The 21,507-nt window shown below is 47.3% G+C and overlaps 1 protein-coding gene across 1 annotated transcript; it reads right to left on the bottom strand.

Moving 5' to 3' along the window:
• Positions 1-492: 492 nt before the first annotated feature.
• On the bottom strand, positions 493-6,300 carry BCDIN3D (BCDIN3 domain containing RNA methyltransferase). The gene is made up of 2 exons (XM_038378947.2): positions 6,056-6,300; positions 493-1,870 (listed from the first exon to the last, which is right to left on the bottom strand). Exons 1-2 carry the CDS (start codon positions 6,257-6,259, stop codon positions 1,277-1,279), a joined length of 798 nt encoding a protein of 265 aa, XP_038234875.1. The 5' UTR covers positions 6,260-6,300; the 3' UTR covers positions 493-1,276.
• Positions 6,301-21,507: the final 15,207 nt, after the last annotated feature.

The raw sequence follows: 21,507 nt of genomic DNA, 5'->3' as shown, positions 1-21,507 counted from the left end.
AGAATACATGTAAATCTTACTAATTATCAAAAGTACTAGAAATGTTTACTATCTTTATTATACATAGAAGAATAAAAAGAGCTAAGATTGGAAATATGTTGAAAATCATTAGTATCATTAAAGAAAATGTAATGAGAAAAAATGAAACGTAGAATTGCTAAAAAGCATTGAAATATTTCTTGATATAAAAAAAATATTTTGACAATTCCTTAACTGTATTTCCCACATTTTAAGGCTTTTTAAATTTGATTAGAGCTGTCTTACCTGAAAATATAGTTTTTTCCTATTAATTTAAAGTAAGATATTTCAACCAAGCCCCCTGATTTCATGAAGTATTAATGATCTTCCTATGACTAATATACAGGCAAAGGCATTGCTTTTATTATGCAATTGTACTATAAACTCCATTAGCAGAACCCTTGATTCCTAAAATGTAATTGGATACACTCATTGGTTGAGTGGAAAGTTTGATGAGAAAAAATAAAATGCATGTTTGATTAAAAATAAAAAAAAGTTTATCTCAAGATTATTTATCAAAGAGCTCTCACTTTTGTTACAGAATTATATGGATACACGCCCCACAAAAACTTCATTCCATGGGACAATCAAAGTCCACACACTTTGGCGGACTGCTGAAGTTTCCTTATGAGACAAATGGCAGCAAAGATGCCTTGATACTGTTTGAACGGCTCTTAACGCTAGCCAAATCCACCCCCTTTTGGAACTGTCCATCAGTTATCACTTACAAACAGCTCGGAAGCGCAGTCATAAAACAGAACTATATAAAATACTACATGAGGCGAGAAACGGATTATCACATGTGATAAATGGAAGTGTATTTTTGTTCTCCTTTCTTAAAACCCCCTGGGGAAAGGCAAAGGCACCATCATAGAATATCAGGGTTGGAAGGGACCTCAGGAGGTCATCTAGTCCAACTCACTGCTCAAAGCAGGACCGACCCCCAACTAATTCAACAAAATCTGTCCTTCCATGAAATAACCTGTGTATGTACAAAGAACTTATATGGCACTTTTTATCTTCAAAAGCACTTTAACAGAACACCTCAAGAGATAGGTCACAATCATCATCCTCATTCTGCCGATGGAGATACTGAGGCAGAGAGGGGTGAGAGGAATCAGCGCGAGATCAGAGATGCAGATTCAGAAGCTCCTGGCTCCCAGTTCTATGTTCAGACCATTACTTCTCTCTCCCTCTCCCCCACCCCCTCTGCATGGGTGCAGGATGATTTTTATATCAGGCACAGGGCTGCCCTTTCTCAGAGTTGCTTTTGAGTCAATCTCTTTGATTTAAAAAGCAAGAGACTCCTGTCCCAGTTTGTGCTTCCAAAGCAGCACACCAGTTCCATGGCACCGTCTTCGGTTAAGATCTGAGTTATCCTCTCTGCCATGTCTCCATTGATGGCAAGAGAGCGGAAGTGGTCAAAATCGTTCCTACCCAGCTTCCGGAGGCGCCGAGCGGCTGCTCTATAACACTTCCATGGCTGGGGTTCAATAAGCAGGTACTTGCACAGAGATGAAAGGTAGGATAAGAACTCCACCAGGCCATCATCCCCGTGGTTCAGGTGGATCCACATGGTCACTGACATACAAAAGCCAATGTCAAAAGTGGAACGGCTGAACCTGCTCAGATAGGAGCTCAAGAATAACTCCCGGGCACCAGCATCCATGACATCCAGGGTGGCATAGGAGATGGAGCTAGGAAAGGGACTGCATCGCTCAGCTCTCTCAATCAGTGCTGCATCGATATCACAGCATAGGAGGTTTAGGATCTTTCCAACAACAGGCTGATCAGGGCTGGCCTCGTTCTTCTGAAGACCAAGGAGGTGTCTGTACAGAGCAACACTTAGCTCCTGCAGAAGGAAAAACAGCATGGATTCATTCAGCATGCCCTGTTCAGTAACAGATCACCAAGGTATACGGGCCCACGGAGATAAGGATCAGGTCTCAGATTTATCTTGAGGTTTCAAAGTCCAGCAGAGTAGGGCAACCCACTGATGGATTCATCCTTTCTGGAACCAGGACAAAAAAATGTCACTGCGCTTTCCATTTGAAGATCTCTAAGGGCTTTCAAAGACATTCATTATCCAAGCCTCACAACCTCCCTGTGCGTTATCCCCATTTTAGAGGCATTAAAGTGACTTAATCAGGATCACACAGCAAGGACCTTTCCATTGATTCAGCTGGGTTTTGAATCATGCCTCAAATCAGCAGCAGAGCCAGGAACAGAAGCCAGGTCCCTTGACACCCAGGATCCTACCCTAACTACTATGGGGGAAGCTTAGTTCTACCAATATATATCTTGCTGAATACCCCCTTCCTTTGGAGAGGTGGATGCTATATTTGGCTCTCTAGATAAGCCTCGGAAAGTCTCTAATAACCTGAATAGAGATTTAGAAGGCCATATTGATAATAATGCACTTCCTCCTCCTAATTACTTATGGAAAAATATTTATAAAGCCATAAGATGGGTACTGTCAGGGCTTTCCCTTCCATTTCCTTTTTCAGGCTGTCCCATTGAATGTGTCTCCTACCATCAAAGTTGCTGGTGAAATTCCCAAATGATATGATACCAAGGAATATACACAGCTGTGTTTAGCTCTAGTGTGCAAGTAAAGAGAGTATTAGGTTATGTAGGGATACGGTGCCCCTCTAGTGATCAAACATTTCCCCATTGGCTTCTGTATTTTAGACCAGCCGTTTTCAACCAGGGGTCCAGGCCTGCCCCCGAGCTGGTTTCAGGGGGTCCACCATGCAGGGCCAGTGTCCGACTCGCTGGGGTCCAGGGCAGAAAGACAAACTCATGCGGCACAGTTCTGAAGCCTGGAGTTCTGAGCCCTGACACCCAGGACCGAAGCTGAAGCTGAGCAACTTAGCTTCGCAGGGCCCCCTGTGGCGTAGGACCCGATGTAATTGCCCTGATTGCTACCCACCAGTGCTGGCTCTGGCTTTTATATGCAGAAAAAAAATTGTTGCAGCACAGGTGGACCATAGAGTTTTTATAGCATGTTGGGGGGGGGGGGAAGGGGCCTCAGAAAGAAAGGTTGAGAACCCCTGTTTTAGACACTGGCCTTATGACCAGATGTTTAGTTGATCTCTTGAACGCTCATCTGAAATGAGGTCTAGAATCACTCACTTATCCCTCAGATAATGCAAGGAGATTAAGAAACATTTGTTATGGTTGTAACACAAATGCATCCAAAGCAGAATGGAAAGTAGCACTTTTACACAAATGCATTTTTTTTTAATACAGTTCTCAGTCTAATATAGTCCTCTTTATCCACAAATGCCATTTTAAAGCCAGGTCCAACTTATACACTGGATCATTTCTCTGTGTACTAAAGAAAAACAGCCACTTCTGGAGTAGAATGCACCACATCTACACACAGGTCAGGGCAAAAAAATCTCTCTCTCAAAGAATATTCCAGGTAAAATTCAGGGGGAATTTAGAGAAATAGAATGTAGGTAGGAGCCTTAAAATTCTGCCAAAACACCAGCCTTTATGAAAATTACCATGAGATTTTAAAATAACCACAAGTGGTCAGGACTACAGCTGTCATTTCATTTCATCCCAAAACATTGTTTCAACTTTCAGGCATTAGGGCAAAAGAAAGCAAAACTAGATTCGCAAAACTAGATTCCAGTGGTTCCCGGCCAATGGGAGCTGCGGAATCGGCGCTCGGGCTGGGTCACAACACAGAGAATCCTTGGCTGGCCCTGCGCCTAGGACCTGAACATGCCGGCCGCTTCTGGGAGCCACACGGAGCCAGGGCAGGTAGGGAGCCTGCCTTAGCCCTGCTGCACCGCCAACCGGACTTTGGCCTATTAAAATCTCCCAGTTTGGTTTCAGTAGCCACCGGGCGATCATGGCCGATTCTGGCAGACTCCTGGCCAATCCGGGAGGGTTGGCAATCCTAATGCTACCCCAGGATCTTCCCCTTCCACCATGCTACTCCCATGCACTGCCCCTTCCTCATGTTACCCTCTGGGCACTGCGCCACCATGCCCCACCCCCACACTACCCCCCGATCTTCCCTCCCCAACGTTGCCCCCTGGGCACTACCCCCCATGCTTCCCCCTGGTCTTCCCTCCCCCGTATTGCCCCCTGGGCACTGCCCCACCATGCTGCCCCCTGGCCTTCCCTAACCATGTTGCCCCCTGGGCACTGCCCCACCATGCTACCCCCTGGTCTTCCCTCCCCCACGTTGCCCCCTGGGCACTGCCCCACCATGCTACCCCCTGGTCTTCCCTCCCCCACGTTGCCCCCTGGGCACTACCCCCCATGCTTCCCCCTGGTCTTTCCTCCCCCACGTTGCCCCCTGGGCACTGCCCCACCATGCTACCCCCTGGTCTTCCCTCCCCCACGTTGCCCCCTGGGCACTACCCCCCATGCTACCCCCTGGTCTGCCCTCCCCCACGTTGCCCCCTGGGCACTACCCTCCATGCTTCCCCCTGGTCTTCCCTCCCCCGTATTGCCCCCTGGGCACTGCCCCACCATGCTACCCCCTGGTCTTCCCTCCCCCACGTTGCCCCCTGGGCACTACCCCCCATGCTACCCCCTGGTCTTCCCTCCACCACGTTGCCCCCTGGGCACTGCCCCACCATGCTACCCCCTGGTCTTCCCTCCCCCACGTTGCCCCCTGGGCACTACTCCCAATGCTACCCCCTGGCCTTCCCTAACCACGTTGCCCCCGGGCACTGCCCCACCATGCTACCCCCTGGTCTTCCCTCCTCCACGTTGCCCCCTGGGCACTACTCCCAATGCTACCCCCTGGCCTTCCCTAACCACGTTGCCCCCGGGCACTGCCCCACCATGCTACCCCCTGGTCTTCCCTCCCCCACGTTGCCCCCTGGGCACTACCCCCCATGCTACCCCCTGGTCTTCCCTCCCCCACATTGCCCCCTGGGCACTGCCCCACCATGCTACCCCCTGGCCTTCCCTAACCACGTTGCCCCCGGGCACTGCCCCACCATGCTACCCCCTGGTCTTCCCTCCTCCACGTTGCCCCCTGGGCACTACCCCCCATGGTTCCCCCTGGTCTTCCCTCCTCCACGTTGCCCCCTGGGCACTACCCCCCATGGTTCCCCCTGGTCTTCCCTCCCCCACGTTGCCCCCTGGGCACTACCCCCCATGGTTCCCCCTGGTCTTCCCTCCCCCACGTTGCCCCCTGGGCACTGCCCCACCATGCTACCCCCTGGCCTTCCCTCCCCCACGTTGCCCCCTGGGCACTACCCCCCATGCTACCCCCTGGTCTTCCCTCCCCCACATTGCCCCCTGGGCACTGCCCCACCATGCTACCCCCTGGTCTTCCCTCCCCCACGTTGCCCCCTGGGCACTACCCCCCATGCTACCCCCTGGTCTTCCCTCCCCCACGTTGCCCCCTGGGCACTACCCCCCATGCTACCCCCTGGTCTTCCCTCCCCCACGTTGCCCCCTGGGCACTGCCCCACCATGCTACCCAATGGCCTTCCCTAACCATGTTGCCCCCTGGGCACTACCCCCCATGCTACCCCCTGGTCTTCCCTCCCCCACATTGCCCCCTGGGCACTGCCCCACCATGCTACCCCCTGGTCTTCCCTCCCCCACGTTGCCCCCTGGGCACTGCCCCACCATGCTACCCCCTGGCCTTCCCTCCCCCACGTTGCCCCCTGGGCACTACCCCCCATGCTACCCCCTGGTCTTCCCTCCCCCACGTTGCCCCCTGGGCACTACCCCCCATGCTACCCCCTGGTCTTCCCTCCCCCACGTTGCCCCCTGGGCACTGCCCCACCATGCTACCCAATGGCCTTCCCTAACCATGTTGCCCCCTGGGCACTACCCCCCATGCTACCCCCTGGTCTTCCCTCCCCCACGTTGCCCCCGGGCACTGCCCCACCATGCTACCCCCTGGTTTTCCCTCCCCCGTGCTATCCCCAGTCCATTGCCCCCCATGCTTCCCCCGCGTTCCCCCCATGCTATCTCGGCCCCCCTCCCTCACGTCTCCCCCCATCCCGTGTTACCGTCACCCCAGGGCCCCCCGCCCCGGGCGGCCTCTTACCCCCGAGTTGCAGCCGACGTCCAGCCCCAGCAGCGGGGAGGGCCCCGCGGGGAAGAGCCGCCCCAGCAGCGCCGGCGGCAGGAGGCGGACGCGGCCCTCGGGCGGGTGGAAGCGGGAGTAATTGGGGAAGTTCCCGTAAGGGGCCGCCCCGGGCTCGCAGCCGCTGGGCATCCCCTCGGCCCCCTCACTCATGGGGGCCGCCATCTTGCCCGGTCCTTCGGCTCAGCCGCCCGGCGGGGTACCAAGCGCCGACGCTTTTCTGGCCGGGGGCAGAAAGGTTCCGTGTGGCGGAGCTACGCGTGCGCGAGCAGAGACGCGAGGGCGGGGGAGGCTGAGGGGTGAAGGCGGTGGGGAGGAAAGCGCCGCCGGGCCCTGTGCAGCAGTAATTGGGTTCCCCGCAAAACACATCTTTGGAAGTTGTGCTGCTGAAATGGGAAATGTAGGCTTTATGATGCCCAGATTTTGGTCTCTTTATAGGACTTCCTGCCAGCCCTGGGTTATTATTGTTTCTATTCCTGTAGGACCTACAAAACCCAAGGGAGAGCAGTAGGGTGACCGGACAGCAAATGTGAAAAAGCAGGATCGGAGGCCGGGGGTAATAGGTACCTATAGAAGACAAAGCCCCAAATATCAGGACTGTCCCTATAAAATTGGGATATCTGGTCACCCTAGAGAGCAGGGTCTCACTGTGTGAAGCATGCATAGGCCTTGTTTACACCTGGGCTTATTCCAGACTAATGTTCCTGATTGGTTACTCCATTCTTATTCCCAGAACAAAAATTCCTTATTGTAAATTAGCTTAACTCACTTGAATTAAACTAATATGGAACAAGGCACTCTTATTCCAGAATAAGGGCATCCACACAGAGTTAACAAGGAATAGTTAATCTGCTTTAAATTCACATGCTATCTTATTCTGGATTAGCTTTCTGTGTAGACAAACCCATAATAAGAGACAGTCGTAGCTCCAAAGAGCTTACATTCTAAATAGACTGACAGACAAAGGGCAAAGAAGGGAAAGTAAGAGTTTGTCTACACCTGAAAGTTAATTTTAAAATTAAATTAAGATAGAGCATGAACAGAATCAATAGAGCCAGGACCACCTTCAGGAGTTTAAATACAATCTGGAAATCATCAAAACACAACACCAAAACCAAGATTTATCAGAGCAGATGCATACTTTCAACACTATAGTGCAGAATGCTGGAGCATGACAATGTATGACATGTCCAACCTTTCTTCATTCCATACAACCTGCCTCAGAAAAAAGCCTCTTTTGGCCCAGAACAAGCTCAAACTAAGACCTAGTCACACAGTGCAGCCAAGCAAATACGAGCACTATCATTACCCAGGAGGCATTGGAGATGGCTTGACCATGTGCTTTGGATCGAAATGGATTCCATTACCAGAATAGCAATAAGAGGGTCACCTGAAGGCAAGTGAAAACGAGGCCGCCCGAAAACAACATGGCGAAGAGCTGTGGAAGCCGAGCTGAAAAACCCGGAGCACAGCTGAGGAACCATTGAAAGACATGCCAGAAACAGACAGGAGTGGAAGAGCTTTGTTGCTGCCCTAAACGCCAGAGACATAATGGGTACTAACTATGAATTTAAAGCACAATAGCTATTCCTGAAGAACTCCATGTTCCAGAATAAGAGTGCCCACATACAACATTACTGATGCCATGTGTAGATAAGCCCTAAGGTGTGGAGCAGGGAAGTGACCTGTCATAGCAAGTCAGTGCTAGACTCTGTTAGGATATACATATTCAGGCATGTCTGCAAAGGTCTATACTTTAAGAATTTAGATGTATTCTTGTCACTTAGCTAGTTATAGAGGTATAAAAGCAAGAATCAAAATCACTGTCTGCCAGTATAAGGGCCTTCTCTTACTGTGACAGTCTTCAGAGTAGCAGCCGTGTTAGTCTGTATTCACAAAAAGAAAAGGAGTACTTGTGGCACCTTAGAGACTAACAAATTTATTAGAGCATAAGCTTTCGTGAGCTACAGCTCACTGCTGTAGCTCACGAAAGCTTATGCTCTAATAAATTTGTTAGTCTCTAAGGTGCCACAAGTACTCCTTTTCTTTTTGTGACAGTCTGAGGCCCTGTTCAGAGGCAGCCAGAAGCTGGGAAGCGGAGCGGTCACATCCTCACCAGTCACACTGAAATAAGGTGCTATTGGGCTGTTAGGAATACAATCCTGTCCTGATAATGCCTATCTCCTTCAGAGAAAGGGAAGAGCCTAGAAGATGTAAAAGGAAACTTAGTTTGATAGCATCCTGTCTGGCAAGAACTCATCTATCAATAGCTGGGATGTAAAATCCTCATTTCTTTGTTGTTCTCTCACTGTAGTCCTATTTTCCTATTGTTTGTCTGTATAATTTCTGTCTAGTTCTATGATTGTTTCTGTTTACTGTATAATTACTTTTGTTGGGTGTAAACCAATTAAGATGGTGGGATATAATTGGCAATATGTTAGGACTGGTGAGTTAAATTTCAGTAAAATGATTGGTTAAGGTATAGCTAAGTAGAACTTAAATTTTATTATATAGTCTGCAGTCAATCAGGAAGTAAGGGGGAATAGGAACAGAGAATGAGGGTGGGGGAATTGGAATCATGTTTTGCTAGAAGGGGGGGAATGGGAACAGGGACACAGGAAGGCTCTGTAGTGTCAGAGCTGGTAAGGGGGACACTAAGGAAGGACATTGGAATCATGCTTGCTGGAAGTTCACCCCAATAAACATTGAATTGTTTGCACCTTTGGACTTTGGGTATTGTTGCTCTCTGTTCATGTGAGAAGGACCAGGGAAGCGAGTGGGTGAAGGAATAAGCCCCCTAATAGAATCCACCTTCCATCAGCTAAAGGCCAGGCCCCCTTAATCACTGGGCCACCCTACACACTGTTTAAGTAGACTGAGGTCCAAAGACGTGGGGAGAGGTGGCAGAGCAGGTAGCATCATGGATGCTGGAGTTAGGAGGAAATAACACCCTGTACATTTTACCGGGGTAGAGAACATTGTGGCTTAAAACCCCCCTCACGTCACCCCAGCCCACTTCCTCGCTCCCTGTCCCAGTAAAATTCTCACCCCCAAGCTGTACAGGTTCAGATGAAAAAAAAGTGACGCAGCTGCTAATGTACATGGTGTTTGACATTATCCTTAAATGAATCTTTATGCTTTGGCATTCTGGATTATGACCTACAAATGAGTGTATAAACATGCCCACATGGTGGCACTGAAAGTTAAAAATAAAAGTGCTAATCGAGCTGTCTGTCCCTCAGCAAAGTATTATATACAGTGGTTGTCAGTAAAAGTATTCAAACCAAGGTTTTGCAAAGTTGGGGGTCCAAAATCATAGACTTTAAGGTCAGAGGGGACCATTATGATCATCTAGCCTGACCTCCTGCATAACGCAGGCCACAGAATCTCACCCACCCACTCCTGTAACAAACCCCTAACTTATGTCTGAGCTATTGAAGTCCTCAAATCATGGTTTAAAGACTTCAGTGAAGCACATCCATCCATATTTAGGTGCCTAAATAAGTGGACGGGAGCACTCAACACCTTAAAAAAAAAAACAAAAAAAAACAACCAGCACATTGAATGAATTGCTTACATATAGATTTTAGATGCCTTTGATCACTCAAATTTGAAAACTTTAACCTAGCCCTATTGCATGCTGGAGGATTTTGCCTTTCCTGTGAGATTCTGCATCGCTCCCTTGATTGATTTTTGTTTAGCTGCTACTTGTTTGGCACTGACAATGCGCTCACTGCTATGCAAACCCAAAGATCAAGGTGGGGACTGTCTTGAAGAGCTTAAAGGCTAAAGCCCTGATCTTGCAACCTGCTCTGTGCAGCTGAATCACTGCACCTATGCAAAAAGAACAAGGAGTACTTGTGGCACCTTAGAGACTAACACATTTATTTGAGCATAAGCTTTTGTGAGCTAAAACCCACTGATTTCAGTAGGGGTCCATGCAGCTGTTGCACTCTGGCAGTGGGCAGCTGCTTGCAAGGCCTAAAAAGGACAGGCAGTGCACTAGGTAATCAAAAGGAAAGAAGCAATTAGGCCCCAATCCTGTGACCGGGCCCACACGTGCGAATCCAGTGCCATGCAGTGGCAGACGGAAGCGGCCTGCTAGGAGTTTTCCTTCTCTAAACTCAGTGGCTATGATTCTTTTTCAAATATGAGTCAAGAGAATGTACTCCCTGAGGTGGGGTTAAATCTTGCTCCAGAGCAAGGAGAAGACTGGGTAACTAATGCTAATTAATAATTAGTGGGTTAATTATTAACTAGCAAGGTAGCATCAGAGACTGGAGTTTCAGAGTAGCAGCCATGTTAGTCTGTATTCGCAAAAAGAAAAGGAGGACTTGTGGCACCTTAGAGACTAACAAATTTATTTGAGCATAAGCTTTCGTGAGATGCATCCGATGAAGTAAGCTGTAGCTCACGAAAGCTTATGCTCAAATAAATTTGTTAGGCTCTAAAGTGCCACAAGTACTCCTTTTCTTTTAGAGACTGGAGTAGATCTTGGAACTCATTTCCTGTAAACACTGGAGCCTATGGCCTCCCACTTCATTTTGCCCAGGAGATAGTTACCGCCTCCTAACTAGGAAGCGTCTTCAAGTCACGCTATGCTGTGTGGGAGAGATAATTTTTCCATTACAGTGAGCGAGGGATGATTGCAATAGTCACAAGTAGAGAAAATGCAAGTGTGATTTAGTTAGTATTAGTCCTGCTTTGAGCAGGGGATTGGGCTAGGTGACCTCCTGAGCTCTCTTCCAACCCTAGTATTCTATGATTCTATAGTGTCAGGCAGGTCAACCAACCTCAACCTAGTGCCAATTAAAGCTTCATGGCATGCCACATCACCAGCTATTTTATTTATGCCCCACATTTTAGAGGGATAAGGGGGTATTTCATGATTTAGAAACAGGGAGAGAATTGCTGGATCCATTGTGAACAGAGCTTTGCAGGCCTTGAACAGCTACTAGGATGAACGGTGTTATCAAAATCCGATAAATAGCGTGGAGACCTACTTGAGTAGAAACAGCCCCCTGAATGTTGTGCCCCTTAATGTTGTGCCTACAAAAAAAAAAATCCTTTGGCAATTCAGCCCAATGGCTCAGATGGACAAGTCATCCCTAAAAATACATCTACACCTTTATGGGAAGTTTCAGAGTAGCAGCCGTGTTAGTCTGTATCTGCAAAAAGAAAAGGAGTACTTGTGGCACCTTAGAGACTAACAAATGTATTTGAGCATAAGCTTTCGTGATTTACAGCTCACTTCATAAGTAACTGATGTGGAAGTCAAATATCACACCTTACATTCACCGGGATCGCTAGCAATGGCCTTGATCAAGAATGCCCATACAGCTGGAGAACCCTTAGCTTTGAGTTCTATGGATAGACAGTACTACATAAGAGTTAGGTGTTGTCATGATGGATAGAGAACTATGCAGGCTGATAGATGAGATGATCAGTTTTGCATCACAAGTGGATCTGGCAGCATTGTCAGGTCAAGGTCTTGCCAGCAGGTGACAGCATTCCTGTAAAATAACTAGCAGCTTTGCCAACATTATCACATAGGTTCTGCAGCTCCACTTCTGGTGGCTTATGCCTGACTGCTGTAGGTCAGAGATGCAATAATAAATGATGGTGCTATGCCGTGATTTTACTGGCCTACACTTTGGGATTATTGCATTCCTCACCAGGGGCCAAGACACTAATTACTAGAATCATTTTATTACTGGTTATTTTACTTACGACAATACTTTTCGGGCACCAAGAGCGTGAGTGAGATTGTGCAAACACCAAGTGAAGCTAAATAATTTGTTCTGCTGTGGGAGAGAAGTAGCAGATTTTTTATCTACAGAAATAGAATCTCATCTCTGTGGCACACATCCAGGGTTTTTAGCCATGGTGGTGAGATATCTTGCAGGGCCAGGGAGTTGAATTTCTGATCCAGCAGAACAGAGTTGGAAGCTTCCTGGGGGAAAAGAGGGGAGCTTTAAAAAAGGATGTAGGTGCTTGGAGAGACAGCAAATGACAATTACTATTTATTATTTTGTATTAACATAGCCCCTAAAAATGCCAATCAAGATCCCATTGGCAGGGCTACCCAGAGGGGCAGGCAAGTGGGGCAATTTGCCCCAGGCCCCGCAGACAGGGTGGGGGCAATTCTGGTGGCAATCCGGCGTGAGTCTTTCTGCGGCAATTCGGCGGCAGGTCCTCCTGTCCTCTTTCTTCAGTGGCATGACTTGGGTTTTTCTTCTCTTTTTTTTCTTCGCCACTTGGGGCAGCAAAACTAACTTTTCTTTATGGAAGAGGCCCCTAAAATTGCTTTGCCCCAGGCCCCCTGAATCCTCTGGGCGGCACTGCCCCTTGGAGCGTGTTGTCTACAAACACATTGTAAGAGCAAGTCTCTGCTCCAAAGAACTTACAATCTATATAGACAAGACAGACAAAGGAAACATAACTATCCTCATTTCACAGATGGAGAATTCCACCATAGGAAGATCACATGACTTGCCCCAGCTCACAGTAGAAATCTGTGGCAGAGCGAGGCATTGAAGTCAGAGTGCCCCAACTGGTGCCTTAATCACAAATCCATCATTCCTTGTGCCAGGCTAATTGACAAGGAGGACAAAAAGCTAAACTGGCAATAAACAGTAGCAACAACTATTGTGTGCCAGGCTACTAAGGGAGCGCCTATAATCAAGTCACTGAAATACAGTACTGGAGAGGGATTTATAATTCTGAGTTTTACTGATCCTGAGTACTTGTGGCATCTTAGAGACTAACAAATTTATTTGAGCATAAGCTTTCATGAGCTACAGCTCACTTCATCGGACGCATTTGGTGGAAAATACAGTGGGGAGATTTATATACACACACAGAGAACATGAAACAATGGGTTTTATCATACACACTGCAAGGAGAGTGATCACTTAAGATGAACTATTACCAGCAGGAGGTGGGGGGAGGAGGAAAACCTTTTATGGTGATAATCAAGGTGGGCCATTTCCAGCAGTTAACAAGAACGTCTGAGGAACAATGGGGGGGGGGGCAGTCACAGAGTTCCTGGGCGATGCTCAGGAACTGCTCCATAGGAAACCAGTCAGGACGCTGGGGGAGCCTCCTCTCTCTGAGCAAACTGTTTTCAGGGCAAGAAGCTTACACAGCTTCCACCTTCCTGGGGCTGACCTCAGAGCATTCAGCATCCCCTCTTTACACTGTGTGCTTCCCACAGCGAGTCCACACTGGTGGGGCTCCTGGGGAAGCCAGAGGGCCCTCTACCCCCCAACTCCGCAGTCAGACGTGACTCTCAGCCAGCCAGTAACAAAGAACATTTATTTGACGGCAGGAACAGACCAAAACAGAGCTTGTAGGTACAGGAAACAGGACCCCTCAGTCAGGTCCATCTTGGGGCCAGGGAGGCCAGACCCCAGGTCTGGGCCTCCCTCTCTTTCCCCAGCCAGCTCCAAACTGAAACCCCCTCCACCCATCTCCCCCAGCATCCTCCTAGATCCTCCTCCAGCCTTTGTCCAGTTTCCTGGGCAGAAGGTGTCACCTAGCCCCAACCCCCTTCCTGGGCTCAGGTATCGTCCCACAAGTGAAGTTATACCCCGATATCCCCATCACCAATGCAGACAGTCCCAGTAAAGCTCCCATGCAACATTCCCAGGTCAATCCGCCCCACTCCCTACTCTGCCACAGAGTATTCCCAGAGTCCTGCTCCAGCATGCACTGGGCTGAGTGGAAAAATCTGGAATGGATTTCAGAGTCCTGGTGAAAAAAATCTAGGGTAGATTACCCCAGCAATCTATAGACGATACAGGTAACAGCAATCATTGTAACTGACCAAAAGGGCAGGTAAAATTTCTTCAAATGAAAAAAGTAGTTGGAAGAGCAGAGAAATGAGGGCAAGCAGAAGAGTGTCGAATGGAATGAACTGCAGAATACACAGCAGGAAGGAATCAGGCAAAGTATATGGCAAGAGATCAATCCCCTGGCAGCCATAATTAGAATGGCATTCAAATTACTGTGGGCAGATCATTAATCTAGGGTTTTGGCAGCAGAGATTAAAAACGATGAAGAATCAAAGAAGTGCCAAAGAAAGAAAAGGAGTACTTGTGGCACCTTAGAGACTAACAAATTTATTAGAGCATAAGCTTTCGTGAGCTACAGCTCACTTCATCGGATGCATTTGGTGGAAAAAAAAAAAACCACTTTTTTTTTTCCCACCAAATGCATCCGATGAAGTGAGCTGTAGCTCACGAAAGCTTATGCTCTAATAAATTTGTTAGTCTCTAAGGTGCCACAAGTACTCCTTTTCTTTTTGCGAATACAGACTAACACGGCTGCTACTCTGAAACCTGCCAAAGAAAGTGAGGTTACATTGCTGCAAGTATGGATCTGCCAATCAACGCAAACCAGAGCTGGAGAAAAGTTGGCTCCAAATCATAGCATTGTGTACGTTAGTTGATGTCGCATTCGGGATTTTAGAGGAAAGTTGCATGGGCAACTTTGAAAGGTTTCAGAAGAGCTGAGCAAATAATTGATTTTGTGTTTCAGTGGCAGAACCACTGGAGGGGGGGAAATGTGGTTCACTTTAAAGTAAAGCAGAATTTTTTATTTTTCTCAACTAAATGAAAAACTGCAAAAAAAAAATCCATGTGGGTCAAACAAAACGTTTCAAATGTTGATTCAAATCAACATTTTTTCTAGCCTGAAAAAGTTGTTTTGAAACTGTCAAAATGGTTGTCATTTCCAAAATATTTTTCAGCTGAAACTGCCAAATTTGACCTGAACTAATGACGTGTTTCAAATGCCTTGAAAAATGCATTGTTTGGTGAATTTACTATTCGCCAAAAAAATTTCTCCTTGATCTAGTTTTTAGTTATTGATCATTTTTGCATTCCTCTGATTCAAAAGTCACTAGGGGCCTAGATTTCAGAAAGGCTGGGCAACCAGAAGACCTACTTAAGGGCAGGTCTACACTACAGCTGGGATCAACGCTCGGAGACTGATCCGCCCGCAGCCGATTTAGTAGGTGTAGTGAAGACCCACCAAATCAACTGCAGATCGCTGTCCAATCAACCTATACTCTACCCCAAACGAGAAGAGTAAGGTAAGTCAATGGGAGATTTTCTCCCGTCAACCCCATGCGGTGTAGACCCTGTGCTAACTCAACCTAAGGTATGTCATCTCCAGCTACATTATTCATGTAGCTGGAGTTGCATAGCGTAGGTCAACTTATAGGCGCTGACTCTGTGGGTGCTCTGGGGCTGCAGCACCCACAGAGAAAAATTAGTGGGTACTCTGCACCCACTGGGAGCCAAGCTCTCCTCCCCACCTCACCTCCACTTCCTCCCCTGAGCACACCACATCCCCACCCCTCTGTCTACCTCCCAGCCCTTGCCACCGCCAAACAGCTGTTTAGGGGTGTAGCAAGCTCCAGGAGGGAGGGGGGAGGAGCAGGAATGTGGCGCGCTCAGGGGAGGAGGCAGGAAAGAGGTGGGGCTGGGACAGGGATTTGGGAAAGGAGTCTGAATAGGGGCAGGGAGGGGGCGGAGACTTTGGGGAAGGTGTTGGAATGGGGGCAGGGTAGGGGCAGAGTCAGGGTCAAGCACCCACCAGTGTGAGCAGAAGTCAGTGCCTCTGTGTCAACTTACTGCGGTAGTGTACACATGGCTTTATTCTAGCCATTAGGTCTCAATCGGAGAGCTAGGGCTCACTCAGGTGACCGTAAAGCCTTACTTTGGTCTTATTATGGCAACCGCACTGTTGCTAACTGTCGCAATTTTATCATGGATCTTGTGATATTTGGTGAATTTCTTAAAGCCTCAGCTCCCAGCCTCAAGAGACTGCATAGAATCTCAGCTTTCATTGCAAATGAAAAATAATTTTCTAGTCCTTGTGGTTGTAGAGAAAAGCTTGAAAATGTAGAGTGCAGCCTAAAGGCTTAGAAACCAGGAGTTGAATAAGTAAAACTCCAAACTTATTATTCTTGAAAAACTGCATTAGTTTTAAGCCAATTTCATGATGCTTGGGGGGTCTGGCTAATTAATTTTGAGCATTTGAGGTTGGCAATATGGCAACTGGGCCTTGCTCTGGTGTTTGGGTCTCACTCCAGATGTGCGGACCCAGATCCTCAAAAGTACTTAAGCACATAACTCCCATCAATTTCAGGGAGAGTTAGGTGCCTAAATACTTCTGAAGTTAAAATCTGGGCCTAAATCTCACTTTGATGACTAGAGTTCACTACGCAACAAGGTGTTGTTCTGCTAACTGGGTCTCACTTCATCAACAAAGCTGGAGTGAAGTTCTGGAACAGCCTTCCAAGAGCAGTAGTAGGGGCAAAAACCTAACTTGTTTTAAGACTGAACTTGATATGTTTATGGAGGCAATGCTGTGATGCAATTGCCTACAATGGCTTATGGCCCATCTGTGACTGAGAACAAGAGCAGGATTTGAAAAGGTTTGAGACACCATCATAGGACCTAATCACATTTGCCACGCCATCAGGGGCTCGTTCACCTGCACATCTACCAGTGTGCCAGCAATCCCCCTCTGCCATGTACATTGGCCAAACCGGACAGTCTCTATGCAAAAGAATAAATGGACACAAAACTGACATTAGAAGTCATAACATTCAAAAACCAGTAGGAGAACACTTCAGCCTCTGTGGCCACTCAGTAAAAGATCTAAGGGTGGCAATTTTGCAACAGAAAAGCTTCAAAAACAGACTCCAACAAGAAACTGCCGAGCTTGAATTAATATGCAAACTAGATACCATTAACTTGGGTTTGAATAGAGACTGGGAGTGGCTGAGTCATTGCACATATTGAATCTATTTCCTTAAATTAAGTATCCTCACACCTTCTTGTCAACTGTCTAAACGGGCCATCTTGATTATCACTACAAAAGTTCTTTTTTTTTCCCCCTCCTGCTGATAATAGCTCATCTTAACTAATTAGTCTCTCACAATTTGTATGGTAACTTCCAATCTGATGAAGTGAGCTGTAGCTCACGAAAGCTTATGCTCAAATAAATGTGTTAGTCTCCAAGGTGCCACAAGTACTCCGTTTCCAACTTATCTGTATACATGTTCCATTCTATGCATCCAATGAAGTGAGTTGTAGTTCATGGAAGCTTATGCTATAATAAATGTGTTAGTCTAAGGTGCCACAAGTACTCCTGTTCTTTTTGCAGATACAGACTAACATGGCTTCTACTCTGAAATCTATGGAAGATTAGAATACACAGGAGGAAATAAAAATGTGGACGTGTGTAGAGGATCCAAGAGAGGTGAGGCCAAAACAAAATTAGCAAAAGAAACCAACATATCCCCTTTAAGAAGGCCTCCTAACCAACCCCAGCCAGCGAAATTCCTAGTTCTCTTAGACTATGCCTACACTTAAAACAAACTAAAGCTGTGCCACTGTGGTGCTTGAGTGTAGACATTCACTACAGCTACGGGAGGGGTTCTCCTGTCACTGTAGTTAATCCACCTCCCTAAGAGATGGTAGTTAGTTCAACGGAAGAATTCTTTCCGTCGACCAAGCGCTGTCTACACCAGCATAGCTATGTCTCTAAGGGGGCGTGGGATTTTGCATTACTGATGTCGCTGTGTCACTGTACATTCAGCCCTTATTATTATTAAACAAAGTGCACAGACAGGCTCTTTTTCCCTTTGGCATCAGGTCAGGGGCAGAGCCGCTGAGCCCAGATCATACAGCTCTTACCGCACAGCCTTGAGTCAGAGCAACCAAACTTCTACTCTGAAAAACAAAGGCATGAGGGCCGAGGTCAGGCTAGTGATCTGGGGGGTTGCACCCTATAGCAGCCAGCATGGCTCCTAGTCCCTCCTCCCTTGCTCAGTTTCCTTCTTCCTGTTTATATAGCCCAGCCCCCAGGTCAGAGCGAGGGGCACCTTGATTGCGGTCCAGCTGCCTGGGTTATCTGCTCCAGACCACTGTTCCCTCTAAGCTGTGCACATGCACACAGATCCTAAACCCTGCGCACACAGCGAAACACCACTCACACAAAAGTTTGCACAGAAGCAAAACAATTTGCACAGAAGAAATTTTTTGCCCACATGGCCTGTCAAAAATTAGAGGGAACTTTGCTCCAGACTGTACCTTTTAGGGATAGTACACCCCATCACATGGTGATATAAGCCCTCATGCTTCAGGGCATAAACCAACCTCTAACTGAGAGGGTTAGGAAGAATCCACCCCCGAAGACAGCTTAACTCACGTTAGGGTTTCTTGCAACTTTCTCTGAAGCAGTTGCTACTGGCTACTGTCAGACATAGGATCCTATCACTGCTTTGATCCCAGACAGCAGTTCCCATGAGCCAGGTCACCCACACTCCCTTTCTGAGAATTACCTGCTGTTATAGCTAATGGTTGCATAACAAGGGTGAAGTTGAGCTAAGGCCACTCAAGAGGCCAAAAAGAAAAGGAGTACTTGTGGCACCTTAGAGACTAACAAATTTATTAGAGCATAAGCTTTTGTGAGCTGCATCCGATGAAGTGAGCTGTAGCTCACAAAAGGTTATGCTCTAATAAATTTGTTAGTCTCTAAGGTGCCACAAGTACTCCTTTTCTTTTTGCGAATATAGACTAACACGGCTGCTACTCTGAAACCTGTCAAGAGGCCAAGTGTCGAAAGCAGCCTGAGTCATCAGCAATTGATTCTGTGGAGGATCTGGTTTCAGAGTAGCAGCCATGTTAGTCTGTATCCATAAAAAGAACAGGAGGACTTGTGGCACCTTAGAGACTAACAAGTTATTAGAGCATAACCTTTTGTGAGCTACAGCTCACTTCATCGGATGCAGCTCACAAAAGCTTATGCTCTAATAAATTTGTTAGTTTCTAAGGTGCCACAAGTCCTCCTTTTCTTGTTGAGGATCAGAAGAAGATTCACTACAGAGAGTTTCCCTCCTAGATAAATGTTAATGAATAGAATGATGTTTACATGGCAATGACCCAGGTCAGTTGCTTTTCTAGGAATTCCTACAAATATATAATATATTAGAACATAGAATATTTAGAGCATTGTAGTTACCAGATACCAGGCCCTGCTAAGTTATATAGCACATAGCTAAAGCTCCTGACATTAGTGGCTCAGCAGCAGGGAAAGTTGATGTGGCTTATTTTTCCACAGCCCACTTCCATTGGAAGTGGGAGTTAGGGTGTGACTCACCATGCTAGCACCTCCTGATGGTCATCTTACAGACCAGCTCCACAGGTTGGTACGTTGGCTCTCGGTGGTGTCTTGCCCACTGTCACTTCTGCTTCTGGACCTGTGTTGCTCCAAGGACCGTGGCATCCTCTTCTGGGGCACAGTACTGCAGTCTGACAGGCCAGCCGCTTCCTCAGTGGTAGGGGGAGGGGACCCAGGCCAACCCACTTCTCCAGATCCCAGCCCAGGGACCCTGTAGATGGCAGCCATGTGCTGTGTTCCCTCCAACCCCACAGTCTACTTCTCTGGGCCACTTCCCCACAGCCCTAGCACCTTCTCTGCTCTTATCTCCAGGCCTTTCTATGCTAGTCTTAGCAGCCAGCCAGGAGTTTGCTCTCACTCCCCAATCCTGCCCAGCACTGCTCTGTCCAAGGTACCATCTTTCCTCCTCCTGCAAAGCAGCAAGTCCTCATCCTCAAGCTCCAGGGAGCAACTGAAGCTGCTCTGCCCTGCAGCCCTTTTTATATGGGCCTGCCTGGCCCTGATTGGCTGCTCCTCGCAGCCCATCTCTAATTGGCTGTCTCCTGTGCAGGCTCCCTACAGCTCTATTAACCCCTTATGGGCCAGTGTGAGCAGATGCCCCATCACATAGGGGAAGAAGGTTAGGGGAAATCACAAAGTGTGGCCACACCATACAAGGATTTCAGGTCCCTATAAACCTAATCCAATGACCATTTAGGTGCCTAATTCTCACTGAAAGCAACCACAGTTAGGAATCTAAATACCTACTTTGAGGATCTGGACCCCAGTGGTTACAGGGGGCATTGAATCAGGCCATATGGCAGCAAAGAAAACCTTCCCGGAGCTTGAGTAGAGGATCACTAACTTCCCATACAAGAACTAACCCCTGAGTATAATGCATGCTTAAATCTACATGTTACGGGAATGTTAAGCACACTAGCATCACAGATTGGAGTGGTAAAGCCCATGCAGTCTCAGCATGGGGGTGGATCAAGTGACAAACAGGGGGGGAATCAAACCTGGTTAGGGCTCGTCGATGCTCCTGTTGTATTAATCACAATAAATCCAGATTTAACAGATGGCATCCAGTTATTCGAATGGAATGTTCCCCTTCTCAACTCACTCAGCTTCTCTCAAATCCCCCAGGATCTGCCTTTCTTCTCAGGGCCTATTCCCAAGGACTGGTTCAGTTAATCAATGAATTATTGCTATATGCATGTTGGTATTATTTCTCCTTAACCAATGGCAATGCTGGTCATTGCATCCTGCTTACATGCCTTTTCTCCTTTAGTTTCAGCTGGATTCCATATTGTTCTCATTTTCTGTCACGCATTTTCTGTGCTAGTTAGACTGCTGCTACCTTCCACCCCCAGAGGCAGCTGCATTTCAGAGGTTGGGGGAAGTGCCTTGGGGGTTTGGATCCTCTGAGATGAAAAGTGCTCTGTGCATTTAAGGAATTCTTTTCAATTTGTCAATGGAACTCATTGGCCTAAGCCAGTAGCTCTCTACCTTTCCAGACTCCTGTACCCCTTTCAGGAGTCTGATTTGTCTTGTGTACCCCCAACTTTCACCTCACTTAAAAACGACATAAAAATACAAAAGCGTCAGAGCGCACAAGTACTGAACAATCGCTGACGTTCTTATTTTTACCATACAATTAGAAAATATTCCAATATTCATATTCCAGTTCATTTCCTTACATTTCAGTGTATAGTATACAGAGAAGTATAAACAAGTCACTGTTTGTATGAAATTTTAGTTTGCACTGATTTCACTAGTGCCCATTTTCTGTCGCCTGTTGTAAAACTAAGCAAATATCTAGATGCATTGATGTATCCCCTGGAAGATCTCTGTGTACCCCTAGGGATACATGTATCCCTGGTTGAGAAGCACAGGCCTAAGCTATTGTGAACTAAAGCACAGCAAGATTCGAAAAGGTTTGGAGAATTCCGTGGCAAACGAGACCATCCACTGTTATACTGAATAGGAGTAAATAAAAATGGAGAAGCGTATAGAGAATCTGAGAAAGGGGAGGCAAAAAACAAATTAACAAAAAAAACCCAGGTTCCTTTTAAGAAGGCCTGTGAACCAATCCCATCTAGCAAAGTTCCTAGTTCTCTTAGCCCTGGTCTAGGGGGGTGGAGGGGGAGGGGGGAAAAATCGATCTAAGTTACGCAACTTCAGCTATAAGAATAACGTAGCTGAAGTCAACGTACTTAGATCGACTTACTGTG

Source organism: Dermochelys coriacea, chromosome 20 (assembly GCF_009764565.3).
Source record: "Dermochelys coriacea isolate rDerCor1 chromosome 20, rDerCor1.pri.v4, whole genome shotgun sequence".
Taxonomy (NCBI): domain Eukaryota; kingdom Metazoa; phylum Chordata; order Testudines; family Dermochelyidae; genus Dermochelys; species Dermochelys coriacea.
This window is presented reverse-complemented; position numbering and strand designations above follow the sequence as displayed.

Bases quoted from the DNA above. Each gene is read 5' to 3' on its own strand.
- BCDIN3D (XM_038378947.2), bottom strand. From the start codon at position 6,259: ATGGCGGCCCCCATGAGTGAGGGGGCCGAGGGGATGCCCAGCGGCTGC. The intron at 1,871-6,055 runs GTAAGAGGCCGC...TTCCTTCTGCAG, and splicing joins ACGTCGGCTGCAACTCGGGG to GAGCTAAGTGTTGCTCTGTA.